General features: G+C 44.9%; 1 protein-coding gene across 3 annotated transcripts in view; it reads right to left on the bottom strand.

The window, feature by feature from the left end:
* The window catches only part of CDH18 (cadherin 18), a 671,522-nt gene that overhangs the window by 213,881 nt on the left and 430,478 nt on the right, over window positions 1-27,163 (bottom strand). For 2 of the 3 annotated variants that reach the window (XM_082234342.1, XM_082234343.1), the window contains 2 exons: window positions 22,478-22,668; window positions 15,045-15,538 (listed from right to left, as the gene is read on the bottom strand). In XM_082234342.1, coding sequence (XP_082090468.1) covers window positions 15,045-15,272 — 228 coding nt within the window. In that variant the 5' untranslated portion in view covers window positions 15,273-15,538; window positions 22,478-22,668. The remainder of the gene's footprint in view (window positions 1-15,044; window positions 15,539-22,477; window positions 22,669-27,163) is intronic. The other variant, XM_082234344.1, reaches the window with a different exon arrangement.

A 27,163-nucleotide genomic window follows, 5' to 3' on the forward strand; every position in this document is an offset into this window, starting at 1 on the left:
AGGCAAAGTTCACAAACCAAAACACCTACTTCTGGGTTTGCAGCATTCTTAATACAAGTTGTTCATAAACTAAGCTATTCCTAAACCAAGGTACACCTCTCTCTCTCTCTCTCTGTAGTTATTTATAGATGAACACACGCCTGTTTATTTGTTTAACTCAGTTACATCTTTGTGATGAGGGTAAATCAGGGTCATTCAAAAAGCTATTTATTTACTATTGTGCACTGCTATTTTTTTATTATCATTTCTGAATGCAACTGATGTGGTGGAAAATATCACTCACAAAACAAGGTACTTCAAGTTGACGTTTCCCTATGTGCAGAAGCACCTTAGCTGTCAAGATGCTTTTCTTCTACTACTTTGTGCATCCTACTTATCTATAGTTTATATCTTTCTCAATTATCCTTATCTGTATCTCAGTCCATAGACTGCATTATATTTTCTATCTGCCATATGCATTTCAGAGCTCAGGTCCAAATAAAACCAGTTCATCACATATATGCTGCCTGAAGCAATTTTAGTTATTAAATACTTTGCCAGTGACATGCCAAACAAAATCATAACCCAATACAATTGGGGTACTCACAAGATTGTGATTTTTTGTTTCAGCCCAACAACAATACCAAATTAGGAAGCATTGACCTTATGGGCTGGCGGTCAGCTACTACAAGACGGCTATGATTTAAGCAGAAAGTATGCATCTGAAGAGTCACAAAACAAAACATTTTTTTTTCTAGTTGCTGATTTTTTATATCTGCTTTTGGCATTTTTGTCATTTATGCATGAATGTGCAGTGGCTTTCATCCAATGTTTCAACACTGAATTTTACCTAAAGCAAAATCTTAGTATGACTATTGAAGCTCCTGCTCAAGCCAAGTGTCCAAGGAATTTAAGGGAAGCAAAAGGTGTTTAGATAAGGACAGCCAAATAACATCAATGCAGGTTTCTTGATCAAGCTGTGCTGCAGATATCACCTGACTCTCAGCCGCACTGAGGGTGTCCAGCTCAGAGTCAGGAGCTAGTGAAGAAGCTGTTTATAAAAGTTGTCAGCATGGGACCCAAGTTGCCACTGAAACTCACTCAAAGTGAAATTTCAAGGTGAATGCAAAAGTTCCTGCTTGGCAGACATCTGGGGATTTTCAAAAGAAGGCGTCTACCAATATGAATTTTCAAAGGAAGCAAAAATATTCTGGCAGTAGATATAGATATATGGATCTGATGGACAGTGATACAATAGCAAGCCTCCAATTATAGGAATGCACATTTCCCTTCTGCAAAAATTGTCACCCCCAAATTAGAGGGATAGATAGATAGAAAGACAGACAGACAGACGGACAGACAGACCGACAGACCTTAACGTTTCTATATTTAAATCCGAAACTGGAGTATAACCGGAACATCATAAGTGCATCGTAAGACAAACACTCACCACACTGCCAAAAATGAATCAATTTTGCTCAAACCTGTGCAGCACAGCTTCTTGCAGAAGTTGCTATTGAGAGAAGAATGGCAAGCACTTTGCTTCCTGCTCTGCCATTTCCCCTAAAGGGAATGGAGGTTTAGCTGATATGGTCCACAGAGAAAGAATTGGAACCAGGTCAGAAGCAGGAGAGGCCAAGATAAATCGAAAGAATGATTGCAGAATGGTAAGATACCAGATGCACATGAGCAGGGGGGAATGAACAATTGCCAGCATTTCTCCAAAAGCAAACAGAAAGCATCAAAAGTCGATCATGTTAAGCATGTGAAGTCATGATGGAACACATGCCATTATGAGAAATAGATTGGTCTTGAGCTCTGCCAGACTAGAGAACATGTTCCAGGAACAGCAGCTGAGATGGCTTAATTACAGAGCTGGGTATTAGATGGTGGCACTGTAATCACCACCATAAACTGGGAAAGAGGCTATTTTCAGTGTGAAAATATCAGAATGCTGTGCTTTCTGCCTTCTGTCCAGCATTACACACATGATATATATAAGCCACGTGCAAAACCTTCACTGAGAAGATTAAAGCATTTTGTATGGCTAAAATCAATCCTTCTTACTGTCTGGTTTAAAATGAAAATATGCTATAATACCTGCTATGCAGAAACGTTCAGATACATTTAATAGACATGACTGATATCCTCTTAAGGCCATCAAGGCTAACAAATGTTGATGAATATGTTTTTATATATATATATAAAAAAAACAAATCCAGATTATTTGCATTTCTTTCAGGCTATATTGTCTTCACGATCCGCCACCCAGTCTTAATTACACTGAAACCTTAGAGCAGCATATTACTTCACATTTTTAAGGTCACTCTAACCATGACTAGGGCTGGGCGATATTTGGTTTTCAACATCATAATATATCACCACCTTAACATCACGATATTCTATTATATCACAATGTCTGAAATAAGGATGGAGCTATGTAGAAGCATTGTTTGGTTTCACGGTTTTCCCCACATTGTGATTTTTGCTTAACACACACACACCATGATTCACAATACATTGCCAGGTCAAAAATTATGAAATAAATATCATGATATGGACTTCAAACCAGTTTGGGATGATATAGCACCCAGCTCTAAAACACATCACGATTCGTTATATATTGCCAGGTCAAAAATTATGAAACTGATATCACACTATAGACTTCAAACCGGATTGGGACAATATATCAGTATATCACATAACCCTGGTGTATGTGTGTGTGTTGCTGAAAAAGTAGCTGGGGTATAACTCTTGGCCTCTTCACCCCATCTGCAATCGAAATCCTTCCACATACACACCAAAGACTCTCCTCCCTGAAAGAGAGGGGAGTGGTTGTGGGCGGGAGCCCGAACACTGCTCCTAGCAGGGGGCGTTGCCCCCTGCCTCCAGCTCACCTGGCTGGCACTCACGCCCCCCCCGGTGGCTGCCCAACCAGGTGCCATTGGGGGGGGCGTGTCCAGCAGCCTTTATGCTGCAGTGCCAGCCTCTCCCCGGCCTCATTTCTCTTTGTCGTCCTGAGTGAGTCACCCACCCTCCACTCCCTTTGAGTTAGGGCTTAGGTCATTGGCCTTGCTATGGACCTTAGGTTGGTCGCCCCGGTTGCCCGGGGGGCCTGGTAGGAGTTTTTCCATTTGGCATTAGGCTTTTTGGTTTCTTCGCCTACCTCGTAGCAATCGTCACAACTTTCTGGTGGTATTGGTGGGTAGGTTAGGCATTGGAATAATGTGTTGTGGTGTGTCGAAGTGCTAGGTGTGGCCAACGCCTATGCCTTCAATTTATAGGGGTATTCCGTTAAAGGAATCTGGCGGTCGTGTATTCCGTCCGAAGCCTGCTTGGCGGGAGGCCATGGCACGACCCGCGGTGACAGCAGGGGTGAGCCTATAGTTGGATTAGCATCAACAGGTGATGAACCCCTGGTGAATAAACCCACTTGTTTTGCAATCCAATGCCTAAGCCAATACCTTTTCATTGCTGTAATCAATAAAGTTGTGGCCTTTTCTAGCCCATTAACCTTATATCACGTGTCCCTGTGTCTTCATTTTACTTTGCGGGGGTCGGGTCCTCGAACCACAAACTGCTATTACTGCACAGGTTTTCCACTTTGGGGGTTAATAGCACCTTTGTGGCTAACAGAGTCATCTGGTGCTGTCTTTAATGTCTTTTCGGTGATAGGAAAATACATTTTTTTGTTCTCCAAGGCCATTCAACTCCTCTCTAGTGTCCTTCACCAACCTGGTGCCCACCATAGGCGTTATAGGCCAAAACATCGGCAGAGCACTAGGTTGGCAAAGGCTGCTTTAAAATCATCGATACTATTTTGTTTTGGCTTCTGCAAAATAAACAGCAATTTGGCTGGTTTTAGCTTTTGTAACTGTAACTGTGAGCTTTGTTGGATGGTTTCCTGGAATTTGATTTGTGAGTGTCCCTGGTCCCTTCCAGACAACCTGTTTACTGAACATTCCTCCTGACTTGTTTACAGGGAGGTAGCGGCTATTCCATCAAGCCAAAAGTTCCATTTTCCCGTCAGTTTCCTTACCACAAAATGTTCTGTTTTGGTGAGAGGTTGAGTTTGTTGCACAAGAGCTCCATATCAGTATTAAGTGTGCAATCTGTATTTGTCAGTATGGGACTGAATCCCACCTGGAAAGAATAATGGTCTAGAAGCACACTCTGTTCGATTTTATGGCCAGGTTTTATTGTTTGGCTATTGCTGGGGTTGGTTTTCTTGATTTATGACTTTCTTGAATTATGTGGTATGTTTTAGCATTGTCCACTTTACTATTCACATCACCTAGAGAATATTTATTATTAGACTATTCATAATGTAAAAGGTAAAGGTAAAGGTGCCCCTGCCCGTACGGGCCAGTCGTGTCCGACTCTAGGGTTGTGCGCCCATCTCGCTTAAGAGGCCGGGGGCCAGCACTGTCCGGACACTTCCGGGTCACGTGGCCAGCATGACAAGCTGCATCTGGTGAGCCAGCGCAGCACACAGAAACGCCATTTACCTTCCCGCTTGTAAGCGGTCCCTATTTATCTACTTGCACCCGGGGGTGCTTTCGAACTGCTAGGTTGGCAGGCGCTGAGACCGAGCAACGGGAGCACACCCCGCCGCGGGGATTCGAACTGCCGATCTGACGATCGGCAAGTCCTAGACGCTGAGGTTTTACCCACAGCGCCACCCACGTCCCCATTCATAATGAAGAATATATGTATTAGTTTGTTTGTTTATTATTGGGGGTTTAGATTGAAGTTGCAGTGAGGGGCAAAAGGTTGCATCTCCTCCTCCCCACCCACCACAGTCCTACTTTTTTAGTGAAAGAAACGTTCCCACATCACATCTAGTTTGGCTATATAAACAAGCTCTTTCAAAGAAAAGTTGGGTGACACTGTAATCCTCGGTGGGGGAGGTGATTGCTACTGCTTCACAGAGGGGATTGGTTTTCTCTCTCCTGATTTTGCATCCTTTTTTGAGGGGTGCTCTGTCCCCATGTGAGCTACCAGAATTACTTCACTCCATTCTCTTGCATTGGATTGGGGTGAATATATTGTGGAACCTCCTTTTCTAAACAGTCAGATTTTGTGTACCCTGGAAAGGAAATCTAAGGATCAAAGGTTCGCATCCAAATCAGACTCAGATCTTCCAAACTCCCCTAGTCTGAGCCTGAACTATGCTTGGATGGACTCTCCCACCATGCCTAGTGGAAACCCAGTCTGATGTATGGTACATAGTCTTCAGGTGGTGATTTAGGAAACTGTGATGATGTTTTCAGATGACAATCCAGGAAGCAGAATAATCACTACTTTGATTGTGGATGTATTATAACATCTCCTGGTATGCCCCGCAGAGGACCTTAAGGTCCACAAACGACAACACTTTGAAGGTCCCAAGTCACAAGGTGGTTAGATTGGTCTCAACTAGGGCCAGGGCCTTTTCAGTACTGGCCCCGACTTGGTGGAACACTCTGTCACAAGAGACTAGGGCCCTGCAGGACTTGACATATTTCGGCAGGACCTGCAAGACAGAGCTGTTCCGCCTGGCCTTTGCTTTGGACTCAGTCTGACCCTTATGTTTCCCTCCCCTTATGGTTTTGATCTATGGGCTACTATTAAAATGAGGCTGCATTTTAAATTGTATTTTAACGCTTATTTTAAATTTGCCCCCCCCTATTGTGTTTTTATTGAAATTTTACTGGTGTTAGCCGCCCTGAGCCTGGCTCTGGCTGGGGAGGGCAGGGTATAATTTTTTAAAATAATAATTATTATTATTATTATTATTATTATTATTATTATTATTATTATCTTCTTTTTATGTACACAAAATAATTCTGCTCTTGTGATGGTGCTGCTCCAAAGTGGGTATGACAAAAATATAATGTCAGGGAACTGACATCAGAGGAAAGGGAGGTGGTAGGGCTCCCAGAGGCTGGGAGGGAGTCAGCAGCTAAAGCAGGGACCAGCAGGGGGAGCGAGGGGTCTCTGGAGGAGGATCTCAGGAATGCTGAGAGAGACGCAGCAGCCAAGGCAGGAACTAGCAGGGGAGAGGGAGGGGTGAGAGACACGTCCAGCAAAAACAGCGGGGAGGTGTCAGAAGCAACCATAGGGAGACCCATGCTTCGCCGGAAGCTGCCACGTCGTGAGTCCAGGAGACGCGTTTCCGTTAAGGAGCTTCTTTGCTGGAAGCGCTTCCGCAGACAGCCACTGTCAGACTCTACGAGTGACTAGAGCAGACATGTCTGAGGAGCTCTGTCACACACAGAGGTTTGTGGAGCCGCACAAACTCTGAGGGAGCACAATTTTAAGCACAAGCAGCTAATCATCCCATCACAGCAGTCTGACAGTCTCTGTACGCTGCCTGTGCAGGAGAAAGCATCATGAGCGACCCAGCCGGAGCCGGAGCCGGAGGAGCAGGGGGTGGAGCTGGTCCAAGCTTGGAAGAAAGATACCGAGCGTTGGAGGTCCAACTTGCGCTGCAGACGGCGAGGCTCGAGGAGAGAAGGGCTCAGGATGCTGACAAGAAGGGGAGAACCACGCAGTTCCCCAGAAAGGTACCAGGATTGGTGCAGAAGTTTGGGGGGGACCCCAAGGATTACCACGCCTTTAGGACAGAGATGCAATATGCCCTTAATGTGCAGTTTGATGAGTTCCCTGATGAGGAATCGCGAGTTGCTTTCGTAATTGGGCATCTTGAGAAGGGGGCGCGGGACTGGGTTCGACCCCTGATGGCAACGCACAATGACATCCTAAAGGACACTATGAAGTTCTTTCGTGCAATGGATATCATGTTTTCCAGCGATATTGAGGAGGGGGTGGTGCGCAGACAGCTAATGGCTTGCAAGCAGGGAAGCCGATCTGTCCGTGAGTACTGGACTGAGTTTACCATGCTGATTCACAGATTGGGGTGGGATTTATCGGCGACACCCACTCAGATGCTATTTGAAGAAGGTCTTTCTTCGGCTGTGAAAGACGAACTGTCCCGGAGCCCCAGGGCGGTGTCTATGGATCAGCTGACCAAATCTGTGCTGATCATAGGAGCGCGCCAGGAGGCAAGAGCCTTGGAGAGGCGGGAAGGGAGAGGGGAACGTTGGAAGGAGTTCCGCATTCCAGACATTCCTGAGCCAGCTTTCCCGCCGGCAGAGCCGATGGAAGTCGGAACAGCCCGCGCGTGCGCAGTTTCAAAGCCCAGTGAGGGGGCTAAGAAGGAGGGAAAGGGGGCCCGGAAATGCTATCTCTGCCAACAGCCAGGCCACTTTGCCAGAGTCTGCCCCCAGAGGAAGGAATGGCAAGGGATGGTGGGGGCTGTTGAGGGAGGAGAGCAGGGAGAAACGGAGCAGGTAAAAGCCAACGCCTGGTTGCCACAGTCGGGGCACTGCAGCCAGGCCAAAGAGCAGTGAAAGTGCCCGTGCCAGAAGCTCCTCAACCTGCTCTAGTGATTGAAGTGTCGTTAGAGCTGCAAAATGGACACCCCCTAAAAATAAAGGCGCTGTTGGACTCAGGCAGCACCTGCAATTTTATGAGCAAGGAGTTTGCTGCTGAACACCAGATACAGACGATCCCTTTAAGCAACCCCCTGCAGGTGACCACGATCGATGGCAGGGAGCTGTTGGGAGGGGAAGTCAGCTTGCAGACCGTCCCAATGATAATGAGGGTGGCAAGGCACACAGAACTGATAGCGTTTAATGTGGCCACCTTGGGAGGCGCTCCCATTATTTTGGGAATGAGCTGGCTAGCCCTACATGATCCGCTGGTGGGCTGGCATCAAAGAGTGGTTTCCTTCGGTTCAGCACATTGCTTAGAACACTGCAAGGGGGAAAAGGGTTCAGCAGGGGCCCAAGCCACCCTAGCAGGGACTGAAGTAATGGAGAAGGTGAAGGTACCACCACAGTATGCAGATCTCAGCGACGTGTTCAGCGAGAAGGAAGCTGACCAACTACCCCCGCATAGGCCCTTTGATTGCCAGATCAATTTACTCCCTGGAGCACAGCTTCCTGTAGGCAAGTTGTATGCCATGTCAGACAGGGAAATGCAGGAGTTGCGAGAGTTCATTGACAAGAACCTGAAGAGAGGCTTCATCAGAGAGTCCAAGGCAGCGGGGGGTAGCCCAGTGTTTTTTGTGGATAAAAAGCACACGGACAAGCCGAGACTTGTATGTGATTTCAGGCGGTTAAATGCAGTGACAGAACCGGCGGCTTTCCCTATGCCCAGGATTGATGATATTTTGACCAGGGTGCGGAAGGGAAAGATTTTTACAAAGCTGGACCTAAGGGGGGCGTACAACCTGATACGTATAAGGAAAGGGGATGAATGGAAAACCACCATGTTCACCCCTTTGGGGGCATTTGAATATCTCGTGATGCCTTTTGGATTACAAGCAGGATCCGCGTGTTTTCAATCGTTCATGAACCACGTACTGGGGCCTTTGCTCTACAAGAATTGCGTGGCCTTCCTAGATGATGTGTTGGTGTATTCGGAGAATGAGGAGCAACATGTGAGAGACGTCAGAGAAGTGTTGAGCAGGCTGCAAGCCAACAGGCTGTGGGTGAAACTGGAGAAGTGTCAGTTTCATACCAAGGAGGTGGAATTCCTGGGGTACCGCCTGTCAGACAAGGGGTTGGCCATGGATCCCGGCAAGGTTCAAGCAGTGCTGGAATGGAAAACACCCAAAACCAAGAAGGATGTGCAGAGGTTCCTAGGGTTTGGAAACTTTTATCGTAAGTTCATCTGAAACTTCGCCCACCTGACGGCGCCCATTACGGACTGTCTCAGTAGTAAAAAGAAGTTTGTTTGGACGGCGGAGGCGGAGCGAGCGTTTGAGGAACTGAAAAGGGCCTTCGCCTCTGAAGAACAACTTCTGCATGTGGATTTACAAAAAAAGCTGAGGGTCGAAACAGACGCATCTGACAGAGCCATAGGGGCGGTGCTTCTTCTGCAGCCGGGGAAGGAGGAGTCAGAGTGGCGACCGTGTGCCTTCTTTTCGCGAAAGCTGAACAAATCCGAGAGGAACTACACGGTGTACGACCGGGAACTTCTTGCGATTCATGAGGCTTTCCGGAGATGGAGGCACCTGCTAATTGGTGCACAACATAAGGTGCAAGTGTGCACGGACCACAAGAACCTAGAGTATTGGAGAACGGCACGAGTGCTCAACCAACGGCAGTTGAGATGGGCCCAGGAGTTCTCCAAATTTAACTTTGAGATTTGTTACGTGCCAGGCCCAGAGAACGTTAGGGCGGACGCTCTCTCACGCAAACCTGAATATTTGGAGGGGGAGGGAGCACCCGAAGAGACCCATGTCATTCCAGAGGACCGCTGGGTGTGTGGGGCGGCATTGGTGGGGCAAAGGGAACTGGTAGAGGGAACGGTGCAGGATGAATATGCCCAGGATAAACTCAGGGGTCTCAGGAGGGAGGGAGACAAACCCGGGGGTTTTGAGGAGAGAAACGGGGCGTTGTACTACAAGGGAGCGTTATATATACCTGAAGGGGAATTGAGGGAAAAGGTACTCAAGCAACTGCACGATAGCCCCACAGCAGGGCATTTTGGGCAACACAAAACCATGTGGCTGGTTACCAGGGAATTCTGGTGGCCCAAGGTCAGGGAAGATGTGCGGGAGTATGTGAGAGGGTGTGACCAATGCCAACGAGCCAAGGGGGAGAGGCGGGCACCGGCAGGTTTATTAGAACCACTACCCACGCCTGAAAGACCATGGGAAGCAGTGGCAATAGATTTCATGACTGATCTGCCAAGGTCTAGAGGGAAAACAGCCATCATGGTTGTGGTAGACCTGTTAACCAAGATGGCCCACTTTATAGCCTGCTCACATGCGGTCACAGCAGAAGAAACCGCTAAATTGTTTGTAGAAAATGTGTTTAGGCTGCATGGCGCCCCCTTGAGGGTGGTTTCTGACCGAGGGAAACAATTTACTTCCCGGTTCTGGAGGAAGCTCATGAGCTTACTGCATGTAGAGGTTAATTTCTCAACTGCCCGTCATCCAGAAACCAACGGGCAGGCGGAAAGAGCTCATGGTGTCCTCCAGCAATATTTGAGGTGTTATGTGAATGACAGAGAGAATGATTGGGTGGAGAAGCTGGCGTTGGCAGAATTTGCCTACAACAATGCAGAGAACGTGTCCACGGGGATGAGCCCCTTTTTGGCTAATCACGGGTGCCATCCCCGAGCCTTCCCAGGGGGGGAAGGGGAGAACTGGAGCGTTCCAGCTGCAGAACAGTTCGTTGAAGAAATGGAAGCGATCCATCGTCAGCTCCAACTTAATTTAAACAGGGCTAAGGAGGAATATAAGAGGCAGGCAGACAAAAACAGAAGGGAAGGTGAAAGCATTAGGGTGGGGGACCAGGTGTGGCTGTCCACCCAAGGGTTACCATTCAAAGGGGGTTGTAAGAAGTTAAGACCCAAAAGGCTGGGCCCATTTGAAGTCACGCAGCAGGTCAACCCAGTGGCTTTCAGACTCCGGTTACCGAACCACATGAAGCTGCACCCAGTGTTCCACAGGTCGTTGCTGTCACCGTATAAAGGGGACAGAGAAGGGAGGGTCAATAGGGGACCAGCTATGGAGGAAAAGGAACACAGCTACCATGTAGCGGAGATTCTCGATTCCAGGTGGAAGGGAGATCAAGTAGAGTATTTGGTAATGTGGGAAGGGGAGCCGGAGTCGGAAAACACCTGGGTCATGGCAGAGGATGTAGATGACGAGGTTTTAATAGAAACTTTTCATCAGAGATTCCCTCGTAAACCTCAGCCCGTGGCGAGGTTCCGGAGGGAATACTTTGCCACCACCGACGAAGAAGAAGAGTTGGAGGGGTTCTCTGATTCCGAGGCGGAGGAGGATTCAGCGAGCCGGAACGAAGAACGATGGAGGGAAATGTTTGAGACGTCTGAAGATGAAGAGGATTCCTTTCGGGGTTTTAGCTCCTCACCGCCCAGAGGAGAGAGTATGGGCGGGGGGGAAGGGGGCCCTGGAGGGGAGGTGGATGTCAGGGAACTGACATCAGAGGAAAGGGAGGTGGTAGGGCTCCCAGAGGCTGGGAGGGAGTCAGCAGCTAAAGCAGGGACCAGCAGGGGGAGAGAGGGGTCTCTGGAGGATGATCTCAGGAATGCTGAGAGAGACGCAGCAGCCAAGGCAGGAACTAGCAGGGGAGAGGGAGGGGTGAGAGACACGTCCAGCGAAAACAGCGGGGAGGTGTCAGAAGCAACCATAGGGAGACCCATGCTTCGCCGGAAGCTGCCACGTCGTGAGTCCAGGAGACGCGTTTCCGTTAAGGAGCTTCTTTGCTGGAAGCGCTTCCGCAGACAGCCACTGTCAGACTCTACGAGTGACTAGAGCAGACATGTCTGAGGAGCTCTGTCACACACAGAGGTTTGTGGAGCCGCACAAACTCTGAGGGAGCACAATTTTAAGCACAAGCAGCTAATCATCCCATCACATATAAGGAGGACTTTCAGATATGCAATACGTCAGCAGCATTGATGGAGAGTACAGCATTGAGTTTAATGACTGGTTGGAAAGGTCAATGCCATCAATGAGAAATTATAAGGAACTGCCCACACTTCTTTTATCTATATGCCTGGCATGACTATTTCCCATAAAATTAGCAGCAAAGCTAACTTAGTAAATATATGTTGCCATCAGTTATGGCGAACAGAATGTATGGATTAACTGACTGATTGGACAGGTCAAGTAGGGACCTGCAATTACAGGGGACTACCCACAATGCACTTCTTTCTTTCACATATCTAGTATACCTATTTCTTGTAAAAATGAGCAGCAGAAAACTAGCACATATATTCTTGAGTGTTGGGGAACAGGCTATTTGCCATGAACCCCTTGACATACAAACACACACATCTATACAACAGTGAGGGGCAGCAATGCTCACCCAATCTCCCATCACTGGTGGCACTGGGGTTTGCCCAGGAAGGAGAGGAGAAAGGTGTTGACAGCAAGACTGCCATGGGGCAACCAGACTGCAACACCAGACTAGATCTGGCAGTGAATTTGAATTGTGCTTACCTTGCCACAGTCGCAACCCTTCCCCCTCCTGGTAAATTGCAGGAATGCTGATGATGAAAGGCCAGGTTTGCAATGGTGCCCCTCTTTCCTACTTCACTCTCTACATTAGAGGTAGTTAGACAGGATGTCATCCAGATGACTGAGCTTAGGAGGTCTCTAAGCCATTGGGTTAAAGCAGGGGTGGGAACCTGTGGTGCCTCACAATTGTTAATGGCCTGTTCCCACCTGGCCTGAGATGGTGGCGCTTGGACTGAATCAAAGCACAAAGGCTAATTCTGATGCTCAGGATACCTAGAAATCTTCAGAGTAGGATTATGTTTAGGGGCTGCTGCTTGGATTAAGATTTAGCATTGAAGATGTATGATTTTTCTGTTATCTGGATTAGGTTATTGTCATTATTGTTATTATTAGAATTTATGATGGATTATCAGTGGACTTTGATTTTATTGTATGTTTATTACAGTATTTTTAATTAGCAAAAAAAAATAGTGATAAACAGTAAGCTAAGTCTTGTAAGTGAATTATGTAAACTGGTTTTTTTAGTAGTAGAAGAAGAAGAAGAAGAGTTTGGATTTGATATCCTGCTTTATCACTACCCCAAGGAGTCTCAAAGTGGCTAACATTCTCCCTTTCCCTTCCTCCTCCACAACAGACACTCTGTGAGGTGAGTGGGGCTGAGAGACTTCAAAGAAGTGTGACTAGACCAAGGTCATCCAGCAGCTGCATGTGGAGGAGTGGGGAATCGAACCCGGTTCACCAGATTACGAGTCCATCGCTCTTAACCACTACACCACACTGGCTGTGTATGTGTGTGTTTGTCTGAGTATGGTTTACTATGGAAAGGCAGCATACAAATAAATTGCTGGGATGCTGGGATTTGTAGCTCAGCAACAGTGTTGGAGCAACATGTTGGCTACCCCTGTCATATACAATCCCTTACGTTTGTTCTAAATGTTTCTAGTATAATTAACATTGGAATAAACTTAGCTGATATATTTATTATCTACTTGTACACCAGCTTTTCTCCTTCACAGTATTTTCAATAACATTACTGAGTTCTGAAAACTACCTTGTATTTCCTAACTGCTTATATTCCTGCCAAGCCCAAATAAACCACGGAACTATTATAAAACAAAATGCAGAGTTATAAGCCCCAAAGTATAAATAAATTTATATGTTAAAATCAACAGATTTGTATAAAACAGATATATGCATAAAAGTAGCTACAACGAACCCAACAATTTCCTTAACTTTATTTCTGTTCTTTATTCATAACCGTTATTAAATACTGCTCATTATTTTCTTATTATAGACTCAACCCCAGATTGTCCTCCTCTGAAATTTCAGCAAGATTCATGTGGCAGCAGCATCTGCAATAAGCATTATCTACATAATGTTGCATGCAGGGCTTTTTTCCCAGCCGGAACTCACTGGAACTCAGTTCTGGTACCTCTCAGGTGGGTGCCATTGCCATTATAAGAGAACAAGGGAGGCATTTGTGGCGAGTTCCAGCAACTCACCTTAGAAAAATAGCACTGGTGGCATTGTTAGATGTTGCCTTCCCATCAGCAGGAAGCATCAGCTTCCTAAAAGATGTCCCACAATAAATGGAGGAAGATTGCTGAGTACAATTTGGGTAGAGTGTCATAAGCAAACATACTACACAGTTCTGGATAGTCAATTCAGTTTCAGAAAGGCACAATATACTATGTATATATTCACACAATCACTCACAGATATCATGGAAGAGACATAAGAAGAAGAAGAAGAGTTTGGATTTGATATCCCGCCTTTCACTCCCCTTCAGGAGTCTCAAAGTGGCTAACATTCTCCTTTCCCTTCCTCCCCCACAACAAACACTCTGTGAGGTGAGTGGGGCTGAGAGACTTCACAGAAGTGTGACTGGCCCAAGGTCACCCAGCAGCTGCATGTGGAGGAGCGGAGACACGAACCCGGTTTCCCAGATTACATGACTACCGCTCTTAACCACTACACCACTACACCACACTACACACTACATCACACAGCTTTAAGGTCTACTACCTTTCACATTAGAACACAAGGATGGGGACCTGCCCACACAACATGTTACTGAACTCCAACTCCCATCAGTTCCAGGCATCTTGGTCAATTGTTGGGTATGCTGGAAACACTAACCCAACTATATCTGCAGGGCCACAGCTCTCCCAGCCCTGTTTTAACACATATATGAATGTATACACTGCAATATGCAAATCAAGAAGGGAGTAAAATGAAAGCTTGATGCGATCAAAGGGACAGTCTTTTCCACCCAAAAATAACATGCAAAATGTCTAAACATCTAGCTAGGATTTTAAAAAAATATTCCTCAGTCATTCTTTCCAAAAGGAGTTCATGATAGTCATGAATCAATCCCACAGTAGAGCTGGAACTGATGACCAGACAGGAATTTTACACTCGCTTCTGATACTCTGAACTATTGTGTTCTCATAACAAAAGAAAATAGGTCCTGTGAGACTCAACCCTCAATAAATCTACATTGTATTCCAGTGCAATGCCTCCTTGGTCACACAATATAATCTCCAATCCCCATTTCTTTCTGAGTATAGACTGGGAGGTCATGGATACTGTGGTCAAATAAACATGTTACTCATGTCAAATAAGTATGTTTGAATTAATATATTTTTGCCAGCCTCCCCCCATTTGAGAAATTGGAAATGCTCTTTCAGTGACCTATTGCAGAGGATTTCCAAGTCAACACATCCAGGAAATTTAAATTTGGGTGTACATACGGGAAGATAACTGGGAAGCTAATAATTGGTGAAACTGGTTACATACATGTGTGTATAGAGGAGATGTAAGCTTTTTAAGAAAAATGTTATATATTTGCTAAGTGTATTATGTTTTATAGGCTTCATACATGTTATGAATGCTCTTAACAAATTGGATATTAGTTTAATAAGCAGTTGTTTCTTGTTGTTCTGATAACTGTGTGCCCCAGAGTGTTAGATTGTTTGCAGCACATACAACATTTGCAAGAAGAAAAGATGTTTGTTACCTTTCCAACATACTGAGGATCTGGTCCAAAGTGCTCTTCTAAAACAAAGAACTGGTTCCAAACCCATCCACGTTTGGGACGATGGTGAACTTCCGTTTCCCCCTCTATATGTTTAGTTTGGTTTCTGGTCACCTTGATGGAGCCATGATGTGCAGTTCCACAACACCTCTGCACAAAACAGAGACAAACTAGGACTGGGCAGATACAAGATGTGCTCGTAATTCTCATTGTAGGATCGCTTTCCAGTTCAAGGTGTTTTCTTCCCCTTTCACCTCTTTTGTCTTCCCGCTATAATCCGTTAGTAGGCTCCCATGGAAGAAGGAAATAACTGATTTAACAAAACAGTCCAGAAAGTTTCTTTTAGCCTGTCCATGGTTCAGCTCCTCATTGGTCAGAGACTGGGTTCATTTACATCATGAAAAGCAAAGTGAGGAAGAGGCTGGGGTTTATTCTGTGATCTTCACAATTGACTGTTGGAGCCACACATTTTATACCTAATGGAAAGAAAAGGAGAAAGAGAGAGGGGGGAGAAAAAACACTTTAACACATCACTAAGAACAGTAATTTCAGATTTTTGACCTGCAGTAATGATGTACTTATTACCACATTAACAGGTTCTTCCAAGAGAATGCCCTGCACAACCAACATTCTTTTTAACCTTTTATAGAAACTGTGTGTGTTTATGCATCTAAAAATTAGTGTAGTGTTTCAATAGGTGCAGATGGCAAGAGCGGACTAGCACAATATCTTGCAAGTGTGTGAAGCTTTGATACAGGAAATTTATTTTATGTTTTATTTATGAAGATTTATAACCCATCCAGAGCCCTGCAGCTCGGGCCAGCTAATACAATTTCCTTATCTCGTGCATTCTTCACGAACCTTGTCAAGTACGCTGCTTTCTAATCACGCTCCCATGAGTGCAGTTCATGCCATTCCATCTCGAGAGAGATTAGTAGTACTAGGGAAAGTGCAGAGACACTCAGAACAAATACCCTGGGATGTATCACACTTTCCACATTAGCACAATATGGCTGAGGTCTATAAAATCTTGCCCCGCGAATCACAAGCACTTGTGAACACCTTGTTATTTGAGTGATCTTGTCTTGTCAGGCCTGTGAATTGATTTGCAGACCACTTGGTCAGATTAGCACCCCTCGCCCTTGCCACCAGGAGATGACTCCTTGGCCATCCCATCACCCTGTGTCACAAAAAATATAGTTCTGCTAGTTCCTGCTGACAATCATACTTGTTAGGGCACATGGAGAGAGAGAGAGAGAGAGAGAGAGAGAGAGAGAGAGAGAGAGAGACTCAGATCTTGTGACACAATTTTCCTGTATTGGAATGTTTTGAGTATTGATACACAGAGAATGCATGCAGAGCACTGTTTCTTTTTCATGGGGGGGGGAGGCTTTCTGGGTTGGAGTTGGTCTTAGCAGCTGTAAGACCATGGGCAGGCAAATTAAGGCCCGGGGGCCAGATCCAGCCCAATCACCTTCTAAATCTGGCCCACGGACAGTCTGGGAATCAGCCTGTTTTTACATGATTAGAATGTGCCATTTTATTTTAAAGGCATCTCTGGGTTATTTGTGTGGCATAGGAATTCATTCATTTTTTCCCTTCAAAATATAGTCCGGCCCCCCACAAGGTCTGAGAGACAGTGGACCAGCCCCCTGCTGAAAAAGTTTGCAGACCCCTGTGTAAGACTATGCTACTGCTCCCTACTTCAATACAACAGGAAAATGATTATTACATGCACACACATAGACAAAAGAGAATTCACACACACACACACACACACACGTATGTACGTATGTATTAGAAAGGAAAAGGGGGAAAAAAACAACCACTGTGTGGAAGACATTTTGTAATTCTGATAACTGTATTTACTAGAATGTCAACCACAATAATGTCATGGATCTGTACTAATCAAAAGCTCCTGTAAGAAATCAGGGAGGGTGAGGGATTGGCAACTGTGTTGAAAACAACTCAACAGTGATAAGGGGAGGTGGTAGCTTTTTGGGGGGGTATGACATCCCTACCTTTCAGACCCCAAACACACTGTATGCCCCCCTTTCTCTCTGATGCCAGGTTGCTGAGTACTTCTAGGAAACAGATATTTCTGAGAGAAGATTATGGAAGTGTGTTGTTTTTGTCTGTGTGTGTTTGGCAGGAGAAGAAAGATGCCAATATTCTGGAGAGAGACATGAGAGTTGGGAAAGAAAGAGCATAATACTCTTGTCTTCCTGCAAACACACACACACACACACACACAGAGAGAGAGAGAGAGAGAGAGAGAGAGAGAGATGCCTTAAAATCTAGCAAAAGCAACTGCTGCAGGAAACAGGTTGTCATGCGCAGGCCTCCTACACCCATGGGTGCCATTATCTTATGGTAATCACACCTCTGCCCTTCGTAGTGAATTGTTTAACAATCTAATGTGACAAAAGAAGGGGAATGATATAATATACTCAATACCCACTGGAACGAAGTTTGAAGAAACTCATCTTTCCAGGGTATTCCTGGTCAGGTTCTTGAAAACGAGGAAGACAAGTCACAGGAATATGCAGGCCTCAAAGTGCCCCAGTTCCAGCATGGCTTATGAATTTTTCTCTCTTGTTCTGTACACATGCTTCAAAATGAAGATTCCCACTGGAGCATGAGGCGCTTTTTCAGTGTTTGTACCGCATCCAAGTACAGTTCCATCAGGCAGCAACAGGGCAGAGAGCAAACACCAGCTCAATCCTTTTCTGCTAACTGCTAATTAAGGAGCAAAACACCCCCAGAGATGCACATATTTTTCCAATACAAAACAAGTTACAACATAATTTTGGCGCAAGAGCTTCCGCCAAAAGGAAAGAGGGAAAAATAATTACCAGGATCTACATCTGTATATATTTGCTTGTGCCACTTCACACACAACAACCATCCCTCTGACAACTGCCCCACAAAAAAAGTTATTCTTTCCACATAATTAGTCTTCTAGGATTGTTCCTGCTAAGACTCGACCAGGACTTCACAAGTCTGTGGTTCACTGCTACATTGGGTGGGAGGAAGGCTTAAACTAAAGATGAAGCTAACAATATTGATTGCATGTAATCTGCTTTCCAGGGAACACAAAATACTGTATTAACCTAGATCACTTAATCATTTGAAACCAGTATTATATCTGAGGTGAGAAGAGCAAGGGCTCAGTCACATCTTCCTATCCCTTTTCCAATAAATATTCAACATGTTATTATCAATAATAAAACCAGCAGCACTCAAAGGTTACGAATGGGAGTTATTTCAATCACTGCATGGGTGAGAAGATCTTAAATAATTCAGGTGTTCTACTTTCCTTTTCCTTTTGCACAACCAACACAAAATTACTTCTCCCTAAGCCAAGAACAAATAGAATATGAACACTTGATATTAACTTCTACAAAACGCCATGGAAGAGACGCCATTCAGTTCCAGTTCTCTTGGACAAACAAGACTTAATAGATAATCTACATCTTCTTCTTTCATGTGCCGGATCACAAATTACACAGAGGCAACATCAGAGCTAGTAACCTGGAGACAGGATAGCAGTTCAGTAGACCCTGGCAAGTTTTCCAGAGGAAACAGGCCAAAGTCAGTAGTGATGTGTTAGCAACTCCTTGTGTCATGTGATTTTCCTGGTCTGAAAAGTTGCAGTATGCCCTCTGACCATCTAGATCAGCAGTTCTCAACCTGTGGGTCCCCAGATATTGTTGTACTACAACTCCCATCATCCCTGAGATCTGGCCTTGCTAGCAAGGGGTGATGAGAGTTGTGGCTCAACAACATCTGGGGATCCACAGGTTAAGAAAGGCTGATCTAGATGGTGCTGCTGCTGCAGAGGAGCAAGGATCTAAATTCTACTACCAACAAACTGCTCTAGTGATGCAGCAAGAAGTGCACCTGGGCCTCACTGTCACAGTCCCCAGTCTAAGGTCTGCAGCACTAGCCATGGCTCCCTTGATAACAAGTATAGTTATATGATGCATGAGTTTCCAATCACATGTTTTTCCCACTCACACTTGATATCATTAGGCATGAAACCTAACCATGTTGTGCAGCAAGAGGACAGAACATAATAATTGTTGTACAGCTCTATTACAATCGACAGAAATGTATATAGAAATTCACATAGACAGTAGACCCATACAAAGTGTCCTAGGACAACTCGTACTCCAGTTACTCCACATGCCTTTGGACCCAAGTCCTTTTCAGATAACCAACACAGTTTGACTGAATGTTTGAGGGATCCTGATAACATTGACAAGCTGAGCAACATACTTTGTAGGCACATTGCGTCTGATACCACAAGCTATTGAATGTGCTGAAATATGTGGTGGGGCCCACCTGCCACCACAATCCTGAGTCCTCCCAGTGCACATTTATTGCCAGACACCTCATACAAGCAGGTACATATGTCAGAGAGAAACACACTATGAGCAAAACGTTAGGGACCCAGGGACTTGGACTGATATCACTCACCAGTTGTCCCACTTAGCACTGCCTTCTACGCTGTCCCAGCATGAAGACACTACTCTCCCATCATTGTCAGTCTGTGAGGATGGCCCTCATGTACTTCTCTTGCTCCACACCTAGGCAAGACCATGCAACTGCAGAATCAGTTCTGGACCCTTTAAAGCAGGTTTGGGGAACTTTGGGCCCTCCATAAATTGCTGAACTACAACTCCCATCATCCCTGGCCATTGGCCATGGTTGCCGTGGCTAATGGGAGTTGTAATTTAGCAACATCTAGAGGTACAGTAGTTCCCATCCCTGCTTTAAAGTTCTCTCAAAGTGGTGGAGTCACTGGAAGGGAATGCCCTGCCATGCTTCTTAACCCTTCTGAAACCTGATGACTCTGTCCTTTCAAACATCAGCCAGCAGGAATCACTGGGAGCTATCCATGGTACTGATATGGCTCGCCTTGTGCTGAGCCACACTTGGACTTGTAATTGCTACCAAATCATCTACAGGCACCAAACCTCAACAGAATAAGGTACAAAGACATGTTACAGTATTTGGGGAAACCACTTCCAGAAGAGGCTCCTGGGAATGTAGAAGCACAAGATGGGTGGATGCGTAACCCTTTCCTCACTCATATTTTTCCTGCTCCAACCACCCCTTCGCAGTATCTTTGCACCCACAAAGTTTCAGATTTGTTTCTCTCACCCACCTTTCCATCCATGAACGGATTCAAATGACTAAGCTCAATTATCACTATGTGGTGCATTCAAAGACCATTATACCAGTAAAGCTTTTGTCTGATTGCTCTGTGTTATGGACAGATCACATTTTTATAGCACTTTGAGGATACTCTCTTCCCCTCCCTCCTTTGTGTTTACTTCACTGTGTGCTAAAATTGGTCTGGTTGCAAAATGGAGCAATTTGGCAGCTGCATTACCACTATGCAGGTGTAATACGTGAATAGGTGAACAGACAGGTGAATAAACACAATCTTAGAAGTATTGTACAATGAAACAAATGCTATAAATACGCATGCTTGGCTGATAGTTCAAGAGCTGGCTGTTCTGCTTCTCTCTGCAATTTTAGGCTGTGTATTGAGGTTCCTGCCTGAGAGACAGAGGGATTTTCTGCAAATACCAATATCATAGTGGCATGGTCACTGGAGTTTTTCCAGATTTGGGGGGCATGCATATATGCAACATCATTGGTATTCAGCTAGTATTGCAGAATAGTGCACTCAAAAAGCTATTTTTCTTCTTCTATTGCAAAAAAAAATCTGACTTTGATTTGCAAGCTCAGTTTGGATATGTGGCTGATAGAGATTGTGGCATTGAGTCAAAGTACTGCCATAAGCTGCAGACAAAAGTTTATGACAATAACCAAGTTTGCCCTAGCTCAGACAAACACATAGCTCCTTCTCTAATCTCCTACATTCCCACAAGATTAGAATTCCATAATGCTAGGCCTTAACCCCCTGCCCTCCTAAAAAAAAAAAAGAAAGAAAGAAAGAAAGAAAGAAAGAAAGAAAGAAAGAAAGAAAAGCTGAGAAAGGGGTATACCTGTTTGCAAGCTCTTAATTCCAACATATTTTAATGGGTAAAAAGGTAAAGGGACCCCTGTGCATTAGGTCCAGCCGTGACCGACTCAGGGGTTTATTGGCTGAGGGAGCCAGCATACAGCTTCCTGGTCATGTGGCCAGCATGACAAAGCTGCTTCTGGTGAACCAGAGCAGCACACGGGAACGCTGTTTACCTTCCCACTGGAGCAGTACCTATTTATCTACTTGCACTTTGACGTGCTTTCGAACTGCTAGGTTGGCAGGAGCAGGGACCAAGCAACGGGAGCTCACCGCGTCACGGGGATTCGAACCGCGACCTTCTGATCGGCAAGCCCTAGGCTCTGTGGTTTAACCCACAGTGCCACCCGCATCCCATATTAATGGGTAGAGGAACACAAAATAATATAAAAGCAGTGTGACTACAGTCAGTGGACTTTTATATTTTGGGTACAACCAGTCATTAGAATGGAAAGAAATAAACCCTGTAGTCACTCTAATAACAGTGGCATGTGACCAAAGATTCAGACAACCAGCTGCAATTTGACTCTTAAAAACATTGGCAGAAACAATAACTATACAACTGCAAATCTTAAGTGCAGGAAAACATGGTAGGGTGGTACCTCTGGTTACGTACTTAATTCATTCCAGAGGTCTGTTCTTAACCTGAAACTATTCTTAACCTGAGGTACTACTTTAGCTGTTGCCGCGCTGCCACCACATGATTTCTGTTCTCATCCTGAGGTAAAGTTCTCAACCTGAGGTACTACTTCCAGGTTAACGGAGTCTGTAACCCAAAGTGTTTGTAACCCAATGTACCACTGTATGAGTGTGTGCATGTAAGAGGGCATAAGGGGAAAGCAAACACAATGTATACAAAGAAAAGTTATTCTTGCACTAAAAGATAACATAGAAACAAAAGCAGACACAGTTACAGTCACAATTTTAAGGTAGCATTCTTCATTGGTGGCAGAGACAATCTATAGTACTTTATGAACAAAACCTTTCATCTGCATTTTGGCAGGTTTGTGCATCTGCCTCGCTCATCTCAAAAGGAAGATGCTACATGACTTTTAGTTCCTACATCTGCATGCTTCACATTGGCATGAGGACATACACCCCCTTGCTCCCTCAGATTCTTTATACTGCAGTATTTAATTAGCCAGTTGCCCATTGGAGGAGAGTAGCAACATTTTTCTGCCTACGCTATATTGCTGATCTGATGGGGATGGAGATATCTAATTGTTCTTTTGCCACATCCTGTGGGTGCACAAGAGCATGAGCTCAGTAAGAAGTCAACACTCTCTGACCTCCCCAAAGCTTTGTGCAAGCAAATCAGGATGAAAGCTAAACAAACAGGTCATCTGGAAGTGACCCACATCTGCATTGTACTCACCGTGTTTGGGTGTCAGCATGAAGAACAAGCTTACACTGAATACCGTTGCTTCACTCCACATGTAACCGACATTCCATTAGACAAATCCAAGTCCAAACGTTCCTTCTCAACTCCACGTTTCGATCTTTCAGTGGTTGCTTCTTTTCCTTGTTCAGTAAGATACTTCTTGCGAATGGGCATCTGTGACCCTGCTAAAAAGAAGAAATAAATATTATATAGGCAACTGTCTCTTTGAGGAAGGTCTTGAGAATCCATTTATGATATTTCTTTCCCCTTTTTATGGAACAGTCTGCACATAGGATTTCTGTTGTTCCTTGATAATTATTTCTTGAATGAGGTCTCTCTGTGTTTATGCTGCTTGATCAATTTTATTGCATATATTCTGCCTCTGATGAAGCACAGCAGTTCAAACTGCTTAAGATTTCTAATTCTACCATTGATAATACCTGTGGTTTTTGGAGCTGTGTGTGTATGTGTTCATGATGGGGTTTTTCCCCCTTTGAAAGAAAGAACATATGCTACCACTGAGCCAACTTTTCTTTTCTTTTTTATCTCCTGGGAACCCTTGCAAAATGAGTTCCATATCTCTTGTGTTGCTGCAGGTTGGAGTTAAAATAAATAATTAAATAAGTTGATGGAGGGGTACCGGAAGGGAGGGATAAAGTTCTTCTTGTGCTGCTGAAACTCATTAGAGTATACTTGGTTCCTGGTTAGCGAAGCAGTGAGACTCTAATGAATTCCCAGGGACCCAACTGTAGCATCGTGATGCAAGGTAAATGAAGCTTTGCAACCAGGAAAGCACAAAGGCCAAAATGAACTGTAAATCAGCTGGGGTTTCAGAGGGCTTCGGAGCTCACCTGTCTGGTCAGACACCAGCAATACACTTCTCCAATGAAAATAGGTGTATCCTATCCTATTATTATTATTATTATTATTATTATTATTATTATTATTTTACCCCAGCCACTCTGGGCAGCTTCCAACAAATATAAAAACAGAATAAAACATCAAACATTTAAAAACTTCCCTATGCAAGGGTGCCTTCAGATGTCTTCTAAAGGTTGTATAGTTACTTTAGTTACTTATCACCTTGGCTCAGGGGGTAACATTTTGCTAATGAAAATAGGGATGTCTTAAGGAAACTGGGATGGCTTCTGTAAATATGGGACTGTCCCTGGAAAATGGGGACACTTGGAGTGTCTGCATTCACACTCTTGAAGCCAGGGGTGAGTTGTCCAAACCTAACGTTTGAAATCAGGATTCTGTCATTATCAAAGATGCCATCAACTAGACTAAATAATGCTGTCAGCTACAAATGAAGCAAATTGATGCCTCATTGAAAAAACCAAAACAACAAACAAGATGCACCCATATTTCATTAAGTGCTTACATATTCATATTGCTCTGTGCAACCCATTCATTTGCCCAGATACCTTACAATAAGGTTACCAGGTTTTTTTTCAGTGAATCCGGGGACACAATAAACAAACAAACAATACACATTCAGGACGTTGCAGTGATGGTGGTGACAGAGGGGCGGCCACTGCCTTGACCTCAACCATCACGTTTACCCTTCCTCTGAGGCTTTTATCTCCTGTCTCCATGAGGCTGGGCAGCCCCTGAGTTGTACGTTCTTCGGTGATGGTGGTGGTGGTGGTGGGGAAGTGGTGCCTGGTGGGTCAGGCATGGAAGGCAAAGGAGGAGGGCCTAGAGTGGCGGTGCGGCAAGACTCGGGCAGCGCAATGCCTCCCTTCCCATCGGAGCAGCCCCAATCCCATTCCTACTTGTGTGCAAGCAGGAGGGGATGGGGATCCCTCAGCTGGGAAGGGAGGCTTCACATTGCCTAACTGAATGATCCCTGCCCTCTCCTGCTTGCACACAAGCTCTGATAGGCAGTGTGAAGCCTCCCTTCACAGCTGTGAGATCCCCTCCCCCTCCTGCTTGTACACAATTAGGAGTTCGGGGGCTGCTCCGATAGGCAGCATGAAGCCTCCCTTCCCAGCTTAGTTGCTGGGGTCAGGGAAGGTGGAGGCAGCCCGGAAGCTGCATCTTAGAGCCCCTGCACCACCATCATATGGGGACTTCCAAGCAGCTCCTGAAGCCAGCCAGAGCCAACTGCTCCGGGCTGCTGAGACTGCCACTGCTGCGTTTCCCGGGGACATTAGATGAAATCCAGGGACATTCTGGGGATCAAATTTGTCCAGGGACTTATTCACAAATCCTGGGACTATCCCCAGGAAACAGGGACGTCTGGTAACCCTCCCTTACAAGATAGAACACAGGGTTGGACTTGTATGTTATTGAAAAGCAACTTCTTGACAGTGGAACATGTACTCACTAGGTGGCTTGGGGCTCTTGCATTGCCAGTTTCCCCCCACCCCTCCTCAGTGCACCAGTGGAATGTGCAACTGTGAAATAAGCTACTTTTAGAGATGGGGAGGTAAATTTTTCAGACGGCAGGAAGAGTGTGAAATGATGGGAAAAGATTAATAGTCATATTTAAAATCCAATCCTGAAAAACAATACAGTGGTACCTCGGGTTAAGTACTTAATTCATTCGGGAGGACCGTTCTTAACCTGAAACTGTTCTTAACCTGAAGCACCACTTTAGCTAATGGGGCCTCCTGCTGCCGCCGTGCCGCCGGAGCACAATTTCTGTTCTCATCCTGAAGCAAAGTTCTTAACCCGAGGTAATATTTCTGGGTTAGCAGAGTCTGTAACCTGAAGTGTATGTAACCTGAAGCGTATGTAACCCGAGGTACCACTGTAATGGTGTCTAAGTTCTAAAGAAAGCAAGAGACAAAGTTATTCGTGACTATTGGAAGTTTCGTATGATATAACAGGATGTCTAGGCCCACACAACTTTCTCTGGATTTTTCTTTTTTTTTTATTGAGGTGGGGAAGGTCTTACAATATACTATTTTTAATATATTATTACCCACCCATAGCAGTTGAGACCAGGTACATTACAAAAGCAAACAAACCATCAGACTAGAATGAAGAAATTTATAAATGTTGGCAAGACGTTTAGGGAGGGGGTCAACCACTGAAACAGTTTTGGAAAGTGGAAATGGAGCAATGTAAAACAAGGTCACAGAAATTGGGCAGGAATGAATCAATTCACTAAAGCAAACTGGGAAAGGGAAAGAGAACAAGTGCATATACTGTGCAATTGTATGGATATATATATATATATATATATATATATATATATATATATATATGCAGAGCTGTATCTATCACAGCTGGATTTGCTCCCAGCTGTTAACAGGAAGAAACAGAGGCTGAGAGAACAAAAAAACCTGGAAGAGAACATTTCACAGGCACTGTGATGTATTGAGGGAGTCTACGGTGATGGCGCCTCTGATAGTGTTTGGATGTGAGCTGTCATAACATGAAGGACTAGGCAGGATTTATTTATTAATTTACTAAAACATTTCCATGCTGCCTCTTCCCCCTTTTAGAAGTTAAAAGTAAACCAGGAGTAGCTCAGGAGGGGAGTAGGGTGGGGTAGAGATATTATGAAGGAGGGTTTGAATCCAATAGGCAGCAAAGGGATGCCAGAGGGATGGGTATAAGAGGAGGAAATAAAGTTGAAGGCTGTCTAGGGAGAGTACTCCACAGAGTGGGTACCACTATCCCAAAGCTCTGCTCTCTGACTCTGCAGATGGAACTTCAGCAAGCAGCAAGACATGGAGCAAAGCTGACTCTGCAGATCTTAATGTGTGGAGAAGGGCATGTGGCAGAAAGCAATCCCTGATACCTTTTGCAGGTGATAAATAGTACTCTGAATTCTCACAGTAACAGCACAGCTGAGTATTCCCCATCTGCCTCACCCCAACACACACAAACACACAATGTGTTTGAGTTATAACATTTTAGGTCCGCAGCTGAAATGTAAACAGATCCTTAATTACTGCAGTGTGTGCGTGCGCGAGAAAGTAGAGAATGATTGGCAAAACGGCCTTAAAACACTCAAGAGCTCATTAGTTGGGGCTTAAGCAATAAAGCCCTTTATCTAACTTTAGCTGTCCTCTTAAAGCTGACTTCTCAAAAACCTGTTGCTTAAGCGTTGATGGGAAAGCCAGCTTTAATAGCTCAGCTGCTGGCAAAATGCCTGACAATTTAAGACTGTGACTCATTTGTGGTCTATTTTTCTCATTCTCTCTCAGCCAGTTAAAGTCAAGGGTAACCAAAGCAGTGATCTGAACCTTCAACCCAGAGCTCAGATGCTAAGTGAACCAAAACTTTTCTGACGTTTGAAAATGACCACTTAACTCTCCTCCCTCTCCCCATTATTTTTCATTTCTACCTGCCAAGACTGGAAATGTAAGCACTAAAATATTGCAAAGATCGACAACACACACTCGCAGCATTCCTATCTGAATCTAGAAGGCAAAAGTGTTTCCCTGGATCCAGCAGAAAAGGCCAGCAGCATGCATAAGCAGGTTCCCTTGACCACAGCCAATATGGCAAGGCTATGCAACTCCATCTGCACTGTGATGGGCATATAAGGCCCACTGAATGGTCTGGATGTGTGTGTTTTTACAGATAAATGCCCCTCTCTATCCGGTTACTGAAGGGAATTCATTCTGCATTAGGGCTTTTGCATTTCAGAGTATAATAACTGTATTACTGGATCAGAGCACTAATTCAACATTCTGTTTCCAACAACCAGCAGCCAGA

The sequence above is a fragment of the Podarcis vaucheri genome, assembly GCF_965113315.1.
Source record: "Podarcis vaucheri genome assembly, chromosome: 8".
Taxonomy (NCBI): Eukaryota; Metazoa; Chordata; class Lepidosauria; order Squamata; family Lacertidae; genus Podarcis; species Podarcis vaucheri.